General features: G+C 36.4%; 1 protein-coding gene across 3 annotated transcripts in view; it reads right to left on the minus strand.

Annotated features, from left to right (window-relative positions):
• NLGN4X (neuroligin 4 X-linked) overlaps positions 1-2,835 on the minus strand; it is a 127,658-nt gene extending 124,823 nt beyond the window's left edge. For 2 of the 3 annotated variants that reach the window (XM_059817002.1, XM_059816995.1), the window contains exon 1: positions 2,364-2,835. In XM_059817002.1, coding sequence (XP_059672985.1) covers positions 2,364-2,835 — 472 coding nt within the window. Of the gene's footprint in view, positions 1-2,359 lie in introns of all 3 variants that reach the window. The other variant, XM_059817010.1, reaches the window with a different exon arrangement.
• Positions 2,836-20,363: the final 17,528 nt, after the last annotated feature.

Here is a 20,363-nt window from a genome sequence, read left to right on the forward strand (position 1 = left end):
TGCCAACTAAGACTCATATAATGAAGCATAATGTGTTTAATCAGATTGTATGGACTACAATTTAAGGCTATTTATGTTTAGGATGATTTGCAGACACACTAGCTTAGGAGATGTGATCTGTAGGTCAGTTCTCCTTAATCATCTTTATGAGCAGAAGGCTGCATATTTTCCTTACCAAAAAAGCCACACTGACTTATATTTAACTAGTGATAGGATATATTGCATACAAATAAAACATCATGTATTCCATTTATTCATTTTTAAGTTTCTCATTCCCCATTGAAACCTGTTAAAAATGCTTGTCATATTGTACAGGAACAATCTTGCCTTCAGCTCTGATTATTCTCTCATTATTCAGCTATATACTCTTTTATGCATGGGCTTATTTTATGAAGAGGATATATAAAAGAAAATGGATTCCCTTTACATGCTATTTACTGTAGAAAAAAAATCTAAAACCAGGAGGAAGAGTAAGACATACACTTTTTGTGGAATTAAGTGGACAAAAAGGTCTGCAACAGGTAAAATTAAATTTATCAGTCCTTTCTGTTTTTAATCTAACAGCAAATGTCATTAGCTATTACATGCCAGATGACAAATTTTATAGGTTGTTAGTCATTCAGCACACAGTATTTTATTAATATCCATTTGATACCAAATATTCTTTTCCTAGACATTTGTATATATTTTTCCATGTCTAATTTCCTGTCTTCCTTAATTAATGGATGAGACTTCTTATTACTAGATTGGAGGAATATATGAATTTATTAACACCGGGCTGTAAAATAAGACTGAGTGAGCAGAGCTGATATTCCTTCAGCAAGAACAAATAAAGTCTTAACCTGAAATGTTTTCTTAGAGCAAACTTACCCTAGTAACCAATTAAAAGCTGCAGGATAAAATCCAGAACATAGACAAATTTGGGAAAGAATGATCTTTGTTATTATCCAAGGAGTGAGATAAAATGCAATGAGACTCAAGAAGGAAAGAACTGAGTGGAAAGATCTGCTCCTTTGTCTACATGCACGCGCACACACACACATACACACGCACACACAGAGCCCCATACACATAGCTTTTCTTTCAGAGCACTTTTCATTTAAGCAGCTTGGTAGTATTTATGTTTGCAGACCTCCCAGTATTCCAAAACCTTACCCCTTTATTTTTAGCTTTCAGGTTTTTGCTTCAGCTGATGAGAACAGGAAAAGAAGGTGGTAAGTTTATTGCTGGCAAACAGCTTAGAAATTCTGAGTATAGAAGCCAATCAAGGCAGATGGGTTATAATAATCAAAGTACAACATTTGCATATTTAGAGTAAGGTTACTGAGAAATAACAATGCCTTTGTTATGCAAATCAAACCCTCAGCTAACATGAAGGGATTTGCATATCTGGGAGAAATCTGTCATGTTATGCATTGGTAACTACATTCTAAGTGACTGAAAGAACTGGCTTTTAGCAGAATATTAAATACAATTGCCAGTAGAATTTTTTATTTCCTTGTAATATAGAATGAACTTTACTCATTTGGGGCCTGATGAAAACAGGTCTTCTTGTCTATAGGAAGAAATATCGTTCAGAACCACAAAAGATACATTCAGCATGCCATAAAGCTAGAATTTTTACGATCGAGATCACAAAAACATTCAAAGAGTTGTATGTTACCAGTTGTGTTCATCCTTTTTGTCTATAGAAGGTGGTTTAAAGTAGCCCTCTTGAGAGAGGATTGCAGAAAACAGATGAAAGTTTAAGGCCACCTGTTCAGCTCTGAATAATAAAATCATGTTTACCTCATTTTAAATTTATTGAATGAAGAAAAACAAGTTGAAACTGAAAAGTTTCATAGGTAAAAATCCTGGAAAAAAACTGCAGACTGAACTACTATAACTACTTTCTATTATCTATTTAAATCAAATAGAGTTAACAGCAGGCTCAGAGGTATTATAATAAAACTAAAGAAAAAAATAATTAGGGAAATTCTCCTTTAAAAATGAGTATGTGGCAGTATTCGTACCATTCATGCATGGGAAAATAATTATGTTACTTCTGGTTAATGTTTATTTCCCCTTTCCTCTCTTGTGAATGATGCTCAGCTGTAGTTCAGATGTAAACTTAAGACTGGCTTATGCACCCTGGCCACTGCCTGCAAATGAAATTGTGGTTTGGTGTTACACTGAAACATGAGAGAGAATTCATGCAAGCGTGTTCAATCTACAAAGTATTACTTATAATGCGTGATCAGAGGCATGATCCATTTCTACAGATAAAACATGGAGGAAATGGAGCAAGATGCTTTAAAGACCTGGCTACTACTCGTGTCCAGAACTGGTGAGTGCACTGCAGCATGGTCCTTAAGAGTACTTACCATCTTCTGTGGGCACATAGATATTCAAATATAGGCAGTCTTCATTTTGATCTTGAACATATGTCACCACAGTATCCAGATTGGCTGTAAACCAGACTGGCAGCATGTCGTTGAGCAGTGACCTCTCATCCAGGTACTGTGGGCAGACAGCGGCAAACTGTGTGGCGTTGCGGACACCCGTCCAAGACGACGGTGGCTCCGGTGGCTGAAATCGCCTTTCCCCAGTTGGAGGAGAGGCATAAGGAACACCCAGGTACTGCTCCACTGGACCAAGGATCTCATTGGGCAAAGGTGTTCTTAAACCACGTATTTTGCCATAATTCGTGGTAACAACTGGGTATTGTGCTTGGCCATCGATGAGAGTAAATCTTATAGCCAGTGCAGTTATCCATAGGAGGAAGTTAGAATTCAACATGACACACACTGGGGTGAAGATCAAAGGCAGCCATAGGAGTCCCATTGGTTTCGACATTATTTAAATCAACATCAGCAGGGCTCTTTTTTCCACAGCCAGGAGAAAATTAATCAGTCAAGGACAGTGAAAACTAACAAAATAAAAAAGTAGTTAAAAGGAGATGAAGTGAGGGAAAGACGTAACCTTGCTCAGGCAGCAAAAAACCAAAAGCTGATGTGTGGTAGGTGTCTCAGCTGACTGGCCGTAGAAAAATCCCAAGGTCAGAAGAAACAAGGGAGTGTTTGTCCCTAAGGCCCATCCCAGACTTCAGCGTTGGCTTAATCCTGGCAATGCACAGCACTTCCCAGCAAGTAGCGCAGGGATAGATCCACTGTTATTCCACTTCCCCAGTGAAATGGCTCTTTCCAGTGAAGTCCAGCCCACTCAGTCAGCCTGTGGCCAAGAGGAAACAAGCAATTCAAATCAACAGACACATTCATATTGGCATAAATCTAAATAAAAAACCAAACCCCAAGCCAAACAATTAAATTCATACATTAATTCCATGCCAAGGCCCACAAATGTTTTATGAACTTTAGGCACCATAGTTAGCTATATGTTTCCAAAGACATGTAAGGTAAGAGAGCAGAAAATTGAAGCCACAAACTTGTCAGAGGTTATACCACAAACCAAACATTTCTGCTCCCATATATGCTTCCAAACCAAACCACAGCCCAAATGTTGCTGCTTTCAGGAAGGGTATCACATTTAAGTGTTAGCTCCAGGGTATTTTCTGCCCTAAATAAACAGCATCTCCCTTTTAAGCATGTTTGCACTCCCACAGCAAACATTCATTACATGTTTTTCTGCATTGGATAATCTTCCTTTGTTATGATATAATTTCTATATATAAGTATTTTTCACAGGTATGCCTATTCTTCTGTATGACAACCTAATTTACCTCCATCTAATTCATAAATTCCAATTAATTTAATACCATTACATTAGTTTAAAGGAAGTGTGAGAACAGTTAGTCAAAATTAGGTACAAAGTTATTCATTTTCGTATCTGTTTTCTTTGTTCTATGTCTCACAAAAAGGAACAATGGAAACTGAAAAGAAAAACAAAAGCGTGATACAATCTATCAAAAGTCAGATTTTTACCTACATAATGTTACAACTATCTAACGTTACCTTCTTGCATGTTCCTACTTTTAATTTTTAGATAGAAGGCAAGTCATACAACAATTCTGTTAATTTTTAATGAAACACAAGTCACTCATATATATGTGCTAATCATTACATGTAGTAAAAATAAACACACAGCACTTGTTAATATTTACATTCTTCTCCCTGTACAAAGAAATAGAGGAGTTCCTTTTTACCCATTATTCAACTCAAAACAACAAATCACAATTCCACAGCTAAAAAAATCCTTGTTATAGGAAACTGATACTGATATTTTACATTTGATAAGGTGAACACACATTTATATATGAAACATATATAAGTGAACTACAAGCTCCTGTTTTCAGTCAGGACTCTGTCTCATGAAGATACAAAATCAGTTTTCAAGAGCAGAAAAAAACAAGGTAAGTAGCTATTGACAGTGATTTCAAATTACAAGGGAAAAAAACAAAACAAACCTATAAAAACCCCAAACAACCCAAAAATAACCACAGGAGACACCTATGCTGATTTTTTTTAGACAAGGAAAGGCATCTGAAAGAAAGATATTACATTCTCTCAAAACTCCTGGAATTCTTCAATGACTTCATTTTAGCACTTGTACTGCAAAATTTTTGAAACAACTGAACATCAGAGGCCAGAAAAATATCATATTTTTTTTTTATGGTGAACTGAAATTTTTATTGACATTTTCACTGGTAGATAATAGGCTCAGATGCTGCCTCCAAAGGACTTGCAACTTAAGCGTAATTTCTGAAGGACAAATCAGTAACAGCTGTAAGTGTTGTGTCCCCGAGGGCACCATCAGTCCTTGCAGGCCCTGCCAAGCCTCACCTGGAACCTGCCCCCATCCTGCCCATGGCCATAGGACCCAATTTCAATCCAGCCCAGGGCCATCAGTCCCTGACTGAGCTATGCTGCAGGGAGCCCTGTGCCCAGATCCATGTGCAGCCTGGATCTTGCCCTGACTGGGTCCCCAGGTCAGCCCTGGACCTCACTCCTCACCCTGCCTGGCCTCATGATTGTTGGGCGCTGGCAGGGTCCTGTCCCTGTCCCCAGCCCAGCCTCGATGGGGTGCTTTAGGAGGATTCCCCATCAGCGAGAGTATTTCCCTGCCAGCTCTGCAGTGCCCACAGCTCCTGGCTCATCCTCCCCCGTGGGGCAGCTCCTGGCACTCAGCTGCTGCTCCCTAGCACTCAGAGTGGTCAGCCAGCTACTGGTCACCTGAAATTCCTTCTCAAGCACCGCCTTCCCTTCTGATATCTGCTACCATCTTTAACAACAGAAGTCAGCAGCAGGCAATTGATTTTGGGTAGTGTTCCCTCATACTCTCTCCCATCCTGACTTTGGTACACTTTTCTGACCATGCAGCACAAAGCAGATTTTCCAGTTGTACCCACTGAGGATTTAATCTGTGCTCAGGGAGGAGCAACAGATCCTATTCCCCTGACACACACACCACAGAAGTTTGTAGTAACATTATAAGAAAAGGAAATGTGGAATGAAGCACTGAAAAAATTGGCATGGTAGAAGGAAAGACAGTAAACCAGATGATGAAAAATGGATAGAGAAAAAACTTGCCTGGGCAAACAGCAAATGAAAAAAAAGAGGAAACAAAACAAGAAAAGAAAATGGGAATGACAAATAAACAAGAGTGAACACATTACCAGCATGGAGAGAACGAAAAATGACAACATGAAGGAAAGTGGAAATCCTCAGTTGATAAACAAACTAGAGATAATACACAACTGTCAAAAATGTGACTTAATAAATAATATTTATCCATACTAATTACGGGGTGCCTTTGGATCAAATATCTGTTTATATGCCGTTATCTTGAATAGGATAAAAGGACAGGAAAAAGGAAACACTCATTATTGACCTGAAACTGAATTTGCTATCTGATTCCTTATCTAGGAAATAAGACCAACAAAAGTTAGCTTTGTGGGACTTAAATCCACTCATACAATGTGTTTTATTTTCCCCTGTACCTTAACAGGAGCATACACAAATTCACATTTCTGATTCGTGCACATATAGACATTTAGATTTTAAGGATCTTGAACCCATAAAGAAATGTACTGTTGGCTAACACACAGTATATAGCTAGTTCTCTCAGCCCCACTGTCTGCCCTAAAACAGACCTGCAGCCTTTGCCAACTAGTGTAAAGACATAAACAAACAGCAGATAGTGACAAGTGCATTAACACAGGCAAGATATATACCATAAAAGAGCAATTCTAAGATGGTAAGTCAGAGTAAACCCACTATTTATTGTAACGTGTTCAGGTTATTAAAAGTTATTGTTGTTAGCCAGTTAAATGACAACAGAAGCAATCAAAGTTTTTCATAATTTCTTATTAAACAGGTCTCTTCAAAAAGTTTACATAAGTAATAAATTATGTATGACCACTGTATACAATAAGTTTTTAAACAAAAGTCTCATGAAGACAATTGTTTTGCAAAGACAGTATTAGGCAGAAAATATCCCACTTCTCAGTTTATTGACTTATTATTAGAGAAATTACCATTTTCATAAGGTTAGTTTCACACATGAAATACATACACATTCATACACAGAGAAAGATACATGGCAAAATTTTCAATAAGGGTATCAAGAGATAAGGAAGAAGGCATGCTAGCTATACATTCATGAACTAGCTGATTTTGCTATGTGCGTCATTTAAAAGGCTGGAAGATGTAAACAGAAAGTCACAAATCACAATTAGAGATTAATCTTAAATAGAAAACTATGCGTTTTAGAATGTTTTTAAATACTATACCAAAAACAGTTTGATGCACATCTATATGTATCCAGTCAGCTATTTAATACACCTTTACATACTGAGTCTGCAGGAAGAAAAGTACTTGTCATTTGTTTATTTATTATCCCTAACAGGGTTGTATTTTTTCAACATTTTTTTTTTTTTTTACTTCTTCAAGTGTTAGAAAAATGTGTACAAACTTGCTTGCAAAAACTTGCTAGTTGGAAGCATCACCCAATCAAACAATCAAAAACAATCAATCCAAATCAAAATATTCAGTTTAAAATGGCAACTTCTGGTAACACAACACATAAAAAGAAGTCAAAGAAGATCTGAAATCACATACATTCATACGTGACTTCTTTATTGGCAAAGGAGTGTAATTTGAGGCTAATGAGACTTTTATGGCCTTTGAAGTAAATGCAGATTGAAGTTAACATGGATGTGTATCTAGTAAAAACACTGCTTGTACTCAATTATAAATCTATGTCCCAAGCCACACTTAGAGCTGCTTAAATAGTCTATGAATCAGGCCTTCAGGGCTAACCTGATGGTTTCCAGGATCTGCAGTTAGCACTTCTTCAACCTGAGCAGTTGAGTATGTCAGTAGCTCTATACAAATTCTGCACCAGCTGGGGAAAAACGGCTTAAAAGTCCTCTTTGCTCCAGGGTCGAATAGCAAACTCTAAAGTGATTTCAAGTTTTTTTGACCTGCTTGTCCAGGTCATGGACATTCACAACAAAACCAAACACAAATATAGATTATATGAGCACAGGAGACTGAGGACTGCACAGATTTCCTGGAGGTTCTCAGGCTTTATCTAAACCAACTAGTGCACTACTGTGTACCTGAGCTTTCAGTTGCTGACCACCTTCAGTCTCTGTCCCTCCCTTGTCCTCAAATTCCCTGGGGCAAGGTTTCTGATGTGTACATAGGTCTCATCTCAATACAGAATCAGGGTTAAACACCCACATCCCCCTCTTTAGACATATGCTCTGAAAGCATAGTCGGCTTGATTAGCTGAACCCTAAGTGTCACTGGCTAGTCACCAGAACAAAAATAACAAATAATGTAACCAATAAGACTTCAGATTCTCCTCACAGTGATATTTTGTACAGTATTTAATGCATTTCGCAGAATATGGGGATTTCAAAAATGTTTCATTTACCAAGAACATGAACCGTGGCTTTTCTTCTTTCCCTTTTCTCCCTCCCCTTGAAAGATATCGTTTTGAAAGTTATGAAGTAAAGTGGTTTTATGTTGGTTTCGGATTTGTTGTTTGTTTGTTTTGTTGGGGTGGAGGATGTTTGTTGGGTTTTTTTAAATAAAAGTAATTTTAAAAAATTATCCTGTTTTAAACATACATAAAACTCTATAATAAATTAATGTAGTGGCAGGAGACTGTAAATAAGAACCACCCAAGACATAGCAATTTGTGAATATACCTACAGTATTGATTTTAGCAATACATATATATAATTTGGAACTTTAACAGAAAACTAATTACACAGTTGTTTTCTGTAAAAGCTCTTCCCAAAGCAGGTTTAAATGCACCTCTACCTCATATTCCACAGTGCAACCTCTTAATCGTCACTGTATTTGAAATGTTTGCTCAATAACAAAAGAACATTTCTTCCAAATATCTAAATGCATACTGGTTTTGTCTACCAGCTTTCAAATAAAAAATTAGTTATAATTTCTTTAGGTTTGTTTTTTTCCCTAGCTTCTAGGAATATTTTCTTGATACGTTGAAATGAGCAAAGCTTCATTCTTCCTCATGCTACATAAAGTCATTCAGAAAAGTCAGACAAAATCATAGTGAACAACACAAAGGAACATCAGTCATGAACTAATGTGCAGTTTCTGGACTGGATTACTTAGAAGGTTGGTGAGAAGTTTATTAACTGAAATTGGCAAATCATATATATTTTTAAATCTCAGAATTGTAACTATAGTAATGCATGGCTTCAAATTAACATGCAGCAGAGTCTTATGAGAAATTATTTTTCCTGATAGAACCTGTCTGTTTATTTTGTTGGATTTTTGTAAACATAGCTTTTAAAAACATATTATTAAATTATTCTTAAAAAAAAACAAACCAAAAACAACCCCCCCCCCCCAACCAAATCCAGACTAATAAACCTAACTTAACTTAGCATTATAAACCTCACTAGGGATGAGTATCTGAACTACATATCTACATTATTAATGGATTAGCCAAGTTATATGTCAGCATGACTTCTGTGGTAGTACATTGCTGTTCAGTCACAGCAATTCAGCAGGTAATAGGGATTGAAGGGGCTTTTAGTGATTCAGAATGCTGTCACTTGTCTTTTACATCCGATTCTAATGTATCTCTTATTAATTCACTGTTAACATTGTCTTGAAGATTTAAAGATTAGAAATGAAAAGAAAGTAAAATATCAGCGATACAAATTTAAGAACAATGATGTATCCTTTCTTAGAGTGAAAATAAATGCCAAACATACAAACTTCATTACGGACCTTGAAGTTGATCTTAGATTTATGGTTAGAAATAACTGAGGACAAAGGTAGATAATTTATATTATTTTTTTTAAATATGGAAATAAAGCCTGAAAAGCAATACAAATTATATACAAATATTAAATTAACTGGTTTTATTTTTTTCAAATAACATGATGCATTTACCCTCCTATGAATTTCTCTTAGATAGACTCAGACACTCAGTCAGTAGATCCCTCAAGTTAGAAACTACAATCACCGTTTACTTTTCAGAAAATGGACACATGTTTATTTCATATCATTGCTTCTTGCCTGCAGCTACCACTCTTATTCTGAATTTCTAAGTCTCATACACTATCAAAAAGAACAATGGGATTATATTAAAAGGCTGTGTGGTCCTTACATTTTTTTTTTAAACTGCAATTCTCTCAATAATGAAAACAATTTGAAAAGCAAGTGGAGGGAAAGAAAAAATGTAATCACTCCTTTTCAAGAAAAAAACAGAGAAATACACTTCTTAAACATTCTGTAAAAAATCAGGTGTTTGGCTCTAATTATAAAAAGCTGTTGTTGAACAATCATAGATATGATCTTCCCTTATCTTTACCCCTGTATTTAAAATGACAAAAAACCATTATGGCCAGGAGGACCCAAGAACAAGTGGAAATGCTCAGTTAAGACAGTTGCACTTCTCTCACTGACTTTTGAACTCTAATTTCAACTGGTATTGCACATAAGAAGCATGGAAAAATTTCAGTGATTAGAAAATTTTCATGATACCTTCTGCTTCTTGAGATAAATTGATGAAGATTGCAAATAAATCTGAGGTATCAATATTAGGAGGGAAAAAACATGGCATAAACTGTTTATAAACATAAACTTTAAATTACTAGTTATCCCAAAATTCCAGATGTGTTCTACTCAGTTCGAAACTTGACCATTCATGACATGAATTTAAGCTTCTTACGGCTGAATGGACACTGTAGCCGTTCAGATGTGTGAAGGTATAATGCAAGAAAGGTCATGACACACTCTCAAATAATAAAGAAGCAATTAACTCTGATTGCAAGGTAGTGTGACAGAGTACTAAGTCTTTTTTGTCAGAAAGAGTCCAATGCTTAAAATGGACAATGATCACAAGATACATTTATTTATTTGATAGTCTTTTTCTGATTGTGGCTGCAAAGTCTTAAGAAAATACTACTCTTCAAGTACGTATTTTAGGCAAATGTACAAAAAATACCATCAGTACAGTCTAGCACAACTGTTGACTTCATTTCCAGCTTTTACTTCTGATATGACCTTGTAAAAGAAATGTAACACTCTCTGAGCCTCTCTTTATTTCTTTTCTGCACCTCTGTTTTCTTAAATTCAGATGTGTTACTCCAAAACAAAAGGTTATATTCTGAAAGACGGTGTTCAGCCCTGAGATTCTGTAAGGCAAAATCTCCTGTGGAGTAAAATTTCTTATGTCTGAAGTAAAAAAAGAATTTATGGATATAAAAAAAAGGAAAACATGCATACAAAAATCATTATTTTATACCTTTTTTTTTAGGTTTGCAGAATAGACCTTTATAATGTGAATAAACCTTCAAAAATATCAAAGTTTTTACCTATTACCACTGCAAGACATAGAAAAATTAAAGATTTCTAACATGGAATGGGCCTAACTTCTCTCCAGTAAGAGAGGTCAAATGACTGAAAAGGAAAATTCTTAAGGGAATCTATCAGGTTTTGTCTAAATATTAAACAGGGAAACTCACAGGTCTCATTCCTCTCTTTCTGTCTTCACCATTAAGCCTATGTGCATGCCCTCCTGAAGGAGGGGGCAAGGACTCTTGTCTGAACCAACTGAGAAACTGTCTGAGGGACTGTAGGCAATTTGATCTCTTGAGGCTATTTAATGATTAGAATTTGACATCTTCCTGATGTCATTCCAGTCTAAGAAGAGGAAACATTAAAAATATTACAATAACCAAAAAACAGGGTGGGAAAAGCAATTTAAACCAGCTGGGTATGTAGCGCCCCCCCCCCCCCCCCCCCCCCCCCAATATATTACATGGCCAAAAAAACCCAGTTGCTGCTCTATTTCTAGAGCATTCCTAGAACTGAATTACACAGGAGACACAAGCATGACATTTTTATTGCATTACCTAGTTCAGTTGCCAAGTGGTGATACTGCCTTCATTCATATGATAATGTCAAAATTGCACACTCGTCCTAGAAATGGGAGAGTTGGGTGACTACCCTTGTTAAGCTGAAGAAGTCTAAACCCACACCTCCCATCTTCCAAGTTACAAATATTAGATTTCAAATAAGAGTGGGATGGCTATGAGGACTGTGTGCAGCACTGTCAATCCTAAACTGAAAGAGTTTTGCTCTGAGATTCTCACCCTTGGACTATGAGAAAACTGTAACTTTGCAGCCACATAAAGCTGACACTCCCCCAGACATTCTCACTTTCAAGCAAGGCTTATGCAGTTTGTAGGAGAGTCATTTCATGAAATACAAATTGGGACTGGGGATTATCACAGAATCACAGAATCACTAAGGTTGGAAAAGACCTGTAAGATCATCAAGTCCAACCAAAAAAAAAAACAAAACAACAACAACAAAAAAACAAAAACCACACCACACAACAACAACAAACCACAACACACCAAAAACCAACCCACCCAACACCACACAGCTCCATGCCCATCAAACTACATCCCACAATGCCACATCCACACGCTCCTTGAATACCTCCAGGGAGGGTGACTCTACCACCTCCCTGGGCAGCCTATTCCAATGTTTCACTACTCTCTCAGTAAAGAACTTTCTCCTAATATCTAGCCTGAACCTCCCCTGGCGCAACTTGAGGCCATTTCCTCTAGTCCTGTCACTCGTCACTTGGGAGAAGAGACCAACACCCACCTCTCTGCAACCCCCTTTCAGGTAGTTGTAGAGAGCGATAAGGTCTCCCCTCAGCCTCCTCTTCTCCAGACTGAACAACCCCAGCTCCCTCAGCCGCTCCTCATAAGACTTGTGCTCCAGACCCCTCACCAGCTTCGTCGCCCTTCTCTGGACACCCTCCAGCACCTCGATGTCTTTCTTGTAGTGAGGGGCCCAAAACTGAACACAGGATTCGAGGTGCGGCCTCACCAGAGCCGAGTACAGAGGCATGATCACCTCCCTGCTCCTGCTGGCCACACTATTTCTGATACAAGCCAGGATGCCGTTGGCTTTCTTGGCCACCTGGGCACACTGCTGACTCATATTCAGCCGGCTGTCAATCAACACCCCCAGGTCCTTTTCTGCAGGGCAGCTTTCCAGCCACTCATCCCCAAGCCTGTAGCGTTGCCTGGGGTTGTTGTGGCCGAAGTGTAGAACCCGGCACTTGGCCTTATTGAACTTCATCCGGTTGGCCTGGGCCCATCGATCCAGCCTGTCCAGATCCCTCTGCAGAACCTTCCTACCCTCAAGCAGATCAACACTCCCTCCCAACTTGGTGTCGTCTGCAAACTTGCTGAGGGTGCACTCTATCCCCTCATCCAGATCATCAATAAAGACATTAAACAAGACCGGTCCCAAAACTGAGCCCTGGGGGACTCCGCTTGTGACCGGCCGCCAGCTGGATTTTACCCCATTCACTACAACTCTCTGGGCTCGGCCATCCAGCCAGTTTTTTACCCAGCGAAGAGTGTACCTGTCTAAACCACAGGCCGCCAGCTTCTCTAGGAGAATACTGGGCGGGGGGATTATCTTTACTATGCTACCACATCATCAAACTTTTTCCAGCTTACTCTTCCTCCTGTCTGTCTTTGCTAGAAAGTGGACAACTTCACCAGCAGAAGGGAAGAATGTCCTCCAACAGCATGTTCCCATGCTGCTCTCCTTCTTAACTTAATGGGCTTTCTCCTGCTAATTGCTGTCTTGAGCCCCTTGTATTTAAGAGGAGAGTTTGTCTCAGGAGTACAAGTCTCCACAAAATGTTACAAAGGATGGGATCACCAGAATCACTCACTAGATCTTAGGAGACAATAACGAGGCAACCATTCCTATGCTGCCTCCTGCCTTCCACTTTCCCTAACAAACACTGAGCTTAAAAACTCGCCTGGAAAAGAGTCCATGTCATATACTCTGCTTAATGTCCTGTCTATGGTGAATTCATAATGAAGTGTGAAATTCTTAACTTTCTAGTTGACATAAGTACTGGGAGTTGTGGATTATATTATATACTGTGGAACCCTAAAAGCTAAGCAGAATATTACCATACAGAAGTCCCATTATGGATCCAGATCTTAGTCTGTTTTTAGGCCAGTGCACTAAGCACTGGAATTTAGATGTAAGCAGTAAACTAAACAGGGGTAGAGCATGGTCTCCAGCACTGTCCTGCCACAGTATTCATACTGTGTAGCTGTGTCACCTTCCAGCCAATGCACAGGCACGACCAGGGAATAGGCCAGGCCGGAAGATCTCCTCAACAGACAGTACAAATAAGGCAAATATTTTTCTTTTTTTTTTTTTTCCCTTTTTTTTTTAGGTAAGAAAGATTTTCACTATAGAGGTGCAAGCTGTGCTATGCTTTGGACACATCACTAAAACTCATGTTTGTCTCAGTAACTTTGTATGAAAAAGTCAGTTATACTGTCTAAACCTGCATATACTTCAGGCAGCAATTCTTCCTACTGTAATGTAGGTATTTGACATTAAAAATTAATTGAAGCCAACCACCGTGAAAACATCTTGAAGACTATGTTTAAGGAGTCCAAGTCATTAGCCTAGATTAGACAGCTACCTGTCTGATAGTTGAAGTACAACAAGGTGACTCCTTCTTTCCCCTCTTACCAATATATACAGAATTATCTCTATAACTGTGATACACAAAGTTAAGAAACTTTTAATTTTCCTTTTAGTTTCATACGTGAACCAAGTCCTCGTGACTAAAACCAGGAAGAGCATATTCTGCTTTGAGTTTCTAATAGTTTTTGTCTTTCACTAGTTCTGCTGATGGTTGATTAAAGATGATGCAGCATCCATTGGTAAGAAATTCCGTATACAAAGTTTAGACTAAACTTCAGCTATCTTCTCATCTACCATTCAATTCCTTTAATCCTCCTCCTCCTCCTCCTCCTCTCGTTATAATTTCCATAACTATCTCTGTGTTATTTTGAAAACTCTGCTGCATAGTATCTTTCTTGAAGCAAAATCATATCTCAGTGAACAAGTTTATCCATTAATTTTCAGCATCTACACCTAACATTAGTCTTTACTAGCACAGAACAGATAGGTTTGAGAAAAAACAGTATTATGTTAGAAATGTATAGTTATTTTGCTTCTGTCTCTCAACTTGACAGGAAACACATTTCTGATTACTTTTTTGATGCAATAACTACTATTTCTAACAGGACCCATGCAACACTATTATCAACATACTGTTTAGCACACTCCACCTGTTTTCACAGGACTGCAAAACTACATGGGTATTTTCAAAATTACAGACAGATAGCAAAATGAATCCTATGATTTTTCACAGATTTTTTTGACCATATAACACATACATACAGCAACACGCACACTAACTGGTATAAATCACACATACATAGTATAAATTTCTGATCACAGTTGAAAAAAGAGAACAGAACAAGGAAAACAAATACACTAGCAGCTTTCATAATGAGGAGAAATAATTTCTAATAATATGATTTTGTGACAAAATATTATGCTCCACTACATCTCCAAGACCTGTCTTATTCTTGTTCTCCCCTACTTGAAAATGGGTCCTGTTATAAAAGTATCTTCCATCCTTTTCCTCTTTTGCACACGGCCGTCACAGTCCCCTGTCTAATTCTCAAACCTTTCTCACCAGAGTGCACACCACTAGCTTGTTCTTGTCTCCAAATCATAATTCTTTCCTATGGATCTTTTCTTCTCCCTGGTCCTTTGTTTTTAGCTTCCCTTCATCTCTTTATACATATATGTAAGATATATACAGAGAGATATATGCCCATCAATCCAATCAATGTCAAATTGATTTTTATTTTGTAAAGGGAATTTATTTCAGTTATTTCACAAAGGATTTCTGGTTTTGTTTTGTTTTTTTTTTTTCTTTTATCATATTCATATGCGATGACATTGCAGAAACAATAGAATAGAAGACAATTTGCAGCTGCCAAGTTATCTAGGAAGAACTGATCTATTTTTTCTTGTCCTCAGTCAACTGATTTAGGTCAGGATTGAGAAAAAAAATGCCTTGTCACATGGCAGGAGTTATGGCTTCCTGCGTGCTACTATTATATCATCTTAAGAAATCCCACTAATAAAATACCAACCAAAAATACATACCACAAACTAATGCAGTCAATTAATAGAACAGATGGAGGTCAGGGCAGACAATTAAATCCCTTTGGCAGAGATTATTCTACTACATATTGAAGATATGTCAGTAATTCCTGTCTGATCTGACTTACACTTTTATTCTTCAGAATAATTCCTTCCATAATGCCTTCTTTGGCATGAGAGAGAAAAATCCATCTTCTAAAGGTTTTGCTTGCTGCTCTATATAATTATGCATTTTTAAAGTGGTGGGAAAGTGCACATATGTTTTATCAGCATTATTTTTACTGATTCGTAGAACAAGAAAATCAAATATCTTTTTTGCCTTTGTTTAGACAGCTGCTACTTTCCTTCAAGTGTGCCCCCCAAAGGGATGATATACTATCACCTTGGCAAGTTGCTAATCACTTTCTTTTTGGAATTTAATATTGTCTCCCATATGCACTGGAGATATCCATCCAGGAGTCATGATTCATTATTTCCCTGGCTCTGATTTCCTGGCATATTGAAGTCTCATAACAATTTCAGCATATTTGTAAGAATTACCTTTCTTAAATTCTTGCAACAAGATAGTTGTATTTCTGTACATCAGATATACACTGGCAATACTAAAAAATGTAAGTAAGTGCTGTTCTCATATTCTGTAATATTGATTACATATTTCATATTTCAAACAAAAAGGGTTGCACTACCACAAACTCTGAGTTATTTCTTCTTTTCTCCGATTTTGTTGATTTCCTGCCTATATATTTCAAATACTAAACCATAAACAACTAGGTAAAAAGTTTTCAGCAAAGGGTTTAAACTAAATTCTCCATGAGATAATTTTTCACAAAAAACGCTGCATCAAATGGACTCTTATTTGTTTTTAACTCTGAGTTATTTGGAAAAAAAAAAGTCTGATGTTTCAGTCCAGAACATCATATCATAACAAGCACAAAAGTTTTGATAACTCTTTAACTCCTTTTTTTTAAAAAATTAACTCATAGCATACTGTGGTAATATTTCAAAGTTAACAAACTAAGAACTCTGTTGCAGTAATACTATGCTAATATTTAAAAGCACTGAAAAGTCCAAACTCTAAAAGACAATGAAGCTGCCAAGACAGTGATTTTTTAGTGTTATTGCTGTGATTGCTCTGTCCCAGCTCCAATTTCCATAGTGGAAATTCTAATACGTTAATTTTCTTTGTCAAGCTCATCTATTGAAAACACTTGCTTTGAAAATTAATAAACTCAGGTTACTTAGTTTCTGTGCTATCATCAAAGCTTTGTCTTTCAGATACATGTTCTTTAACGAATTCTACTTTCAAATTAATTTACAGTTTATGCTGAGAATAACAGATCTGAATTTCTTGTGCCCTTATGTAGCTTATTACTTCACTATTTACACTTTTGTTTTTAGTTGTGATGGCTTCTAATTTTATGGAAAACAGGTTCTAGTTCTACCATTGTTTGAAATTTGTATTGTAGCTTCACACCATTGCACTCAATCAGTTTTATTTCACTAATACTTAATAAAAAATCTGAAATAAAAATTATGTCAGTAGTCTTTAAAATATTTACTTCCATTTCATTTGGCCATATATAGTACATTTCTTGCAACCACCTTCCTTTAAACAGAACTGTAGTAACAATAGTTCTGTTTAGTCTCAGTCTTTAATTATCCATCCCCTAACTTTTCAAGTGACTGATCATCATTATACAAACTTGTAATAAAACTTTTTGTTTGTTTGTTTCTCCCTCCTTTTTGATACTTCCAGGTGATGAAAGTGAAAGGGACATACTGTTATTTTAAATCCATGGGAAGAAAAATTGAATTGCCCTTAAAGGAAGATCACAGGATCATAGATTGGTTGAGGTTGGAATGGACCTCTGGAGGTCATTTGGTCCAACACCTCTGCTCAAGTAGGGACACCTAAAGGTTGTTGCCCAGGACCATGTCTAGATGGCTTTTGAGTATCTCCATGGAGGGAGACTCTACAACCTCTCTGGGAAACCTGTGCCAGTGCTCAGTCACTCTCACAGTAAAAAAGTAGCTCCTGATGTTCAGAGAAAAAAAAAAAAATCAATATGTAACACTGTTACCCAGATAAACTACTATTTTCTTTAAAAGTAAATACATTTAAAAGATTGGGACATATTCAATAAATACTGTTTTTCACTTATGACTGACATAATCACTAGAAACAATATTCACCTTAATATTTTCAATAACAACAATAGCCTTCCAATTGATTTGTTGAATAAATGTTACCTTCTTAGAAAAATTCAGTATCAGACACTTCTTAAAATAAAAAGTCATTGAAACAAGCCAATCAACTATCATTCAAATTAAAAATAAAAGAATTATAATTCCCCAAGGATAGCTTGCAATTTCAAAGCAAAATGACATAGAAATACAGCATTTGAAATAAATATTTTGAAAACTGAATTATAGCTAAGTTAACATTAGTTTATGATCAACTTATGTTGTGATGTGATTTTAATTAGCATCCATTGCAAAAGAGGAAAAATTCTTTTGAAATTTTGTTATACTTATAGTTTCCCAATTTTAATAATTATCTTAATAGATCTTCATAATTCTGTCAAGTCTTGAATTTGAGGGATATTTTTTCTGATTCTCTGAAATCAACAGGACCAAAGTACTTCGATCAGAATAACATGAATTTCATATGTACAGAAAACTTAATTTCCCCAAAGGATTTTGGCAATGTGAATGCACTCACCTTGCAAAAAGCATCCCAGTGTAAAAGGACAGGAATGCCATTACATGAGTTTAGATAGCATTCAGATCAGCTTCAGAAAAGCAAACTTGGGCATGGAGATAACTTTTGCTTGAAAAAAGCCCTCTTTTTTATTCCTTGAATTAATAATCTATAAATACGGTGCAAGTGTTTTCTTACGCAGTGAAAATTAACTGGTAACTTTAATGGGAAATTTGCTACAGTAATAGATATTTTCTGTTATACCACCCATTACAAAGTAGGTATGCTTCATTTACCTACTAATGTGTTGTATCTGGCAGATCTTTCAATCCTTTTTTTTGATTTACGTTTCAGGTCATTCCATGTGTATATGTATCTTTTCTGGAGGGATGCATGACAAATGTAAAAAGAGTTAGTTTTTAGAGCTTTACACAAAGTTTTGTGTATTTTATATCAAAATATTATTAAATTAGAAATAGCTACAATGAAAGAAGGGAATTCAGATTACTGAAACACTTTAGTAATGTTTCATAATTAGAACAAAGTTATGCTCTTTGCAAGGACTCTTGCACTATAACTTTATGTGCAAAAGATATTCATTTTAAAGGCTGTCTACAAGCAATCCAAATACATGTCCTCTAGTCTAACATCCTATTTTGGTAACATTATTTTTAAGTAAGAGTAGACTCCAACTCAGAGTAATAGTTAGCTTGCTCATTATTCATAGGTAATTTTCAAAAACTTGCATCTCATCTTTATGAACTAAATTAATGATATATGTCTACCCAAAAGAGTAGTCACAGTGATATGACATAGCATAGGAAATATCACCTACGTACCTTTAAAACAAAGCACAAAGCCTCAAATGGTAGAAGCAATGCAATTTTTGAGTACAGTTAACTCCACTGACTGCAAACTACAATAGAATTAAATGCATGATTTAGTTCCACATAAAAGAGCTTTCTTTCCACCATGGAGAGCCAAAACACCATTTGAATAGATATTTGGTTGCAGATTATTAATTTCTTACACCAACAAAAAATGCAGATTTTAAAGATTATAACTAAGCACCGAATTTTGTCAGTTATTTGCTAAATTCATATCAAAAAAATTAAAGCTGGTTTTGCTAACATTCTGTGAAGAGTTGTGTGAGCTTTAAACCCATGTTCATGCTGTGAGCACAGATGAGCAAATCTCCATCACTAGCAATGTAGCTGCAACCAGGTGAAAAAGAGAATAGTATTAGTTCAAACCTGTTCAGGAGAACTAGACACTATAATGCCTGAAAAAAGACACTATATAAATTTTATTTGACCTGAGTAGTTTCACTTACACACAAATAATTCTGAACTTTTTTTCAAGTAGTGGATAACGACATTACCATATTTGTGTTGTGTTTCCTTTCTTTGGCTTTTTCCTTGGGAAAGAACAATGGAATGCAAAGCAGTATATATGCAAGAAATGTCTCTTCTTTTTTAATGAACCTTGTAGAAAGAGTATTTTAGATACTTTCATCTTCCATGTTATAAGATTCAATAGAAAAATGCTGTATATATGTATTTTGTGCACAATGTCAACAGAAAATCAAAGGAAAATACTGCTTTAAAATGTACAATAACAGATACCTGGGTCTAAATTGGCATGCAATTAAAGCTAAATGTATTTCATATTCACATACACAAACAAACATATTTACCTTCAGAATCAAATAGTGATATTCAGTTCTAAGACATTTCTACAAGCAGTTTGGCTTCCTGCTGGCAAAAGCATTTTATTTTTTTCTTTTGAAAAAGAAAGAAATATGCCGTCATCTTCCCCAGTCATCAACAGCTATATCAGTTTGTTTTAAGGGCAGTGATTAGCATAATTGTGGTGGATTACTTGCATTTGGCACAGAATAGAAATAATTCAGTATTATTCATCATTAAAGAAATATGTTACATTGTTTCCCCAAGCTATGCAATACCAGGATTTTTAAAGATACTTAATAAAATGAAGTACCCAGTCAGCTTCTCAAAAACAAAACCCAGACTATTTTGTTCTCCTCCAGCCTTCTCTGCAGCACCGGCATTCCCAAATTAATTCCTAGCAGTATGGAACAACTGTGTCTCATTTTGTCAGCATTCACTTCACCTAGAAGACAA

Source organism: Gavia stellata, chromosome 1 (assembly GCF_030936135.1).
Source record: "Gavia stellata isolate bGavSte3 chromosome 1, bGavSte3.hap2, whole genome shotgun sequence".
In the NCBI taxonomy this organism is placed as follows: Eukaryota; Metazoa; Chordata; class Aves; order Gaviiformes; family Gaviidae; genus Gavia; species Gavia stellata.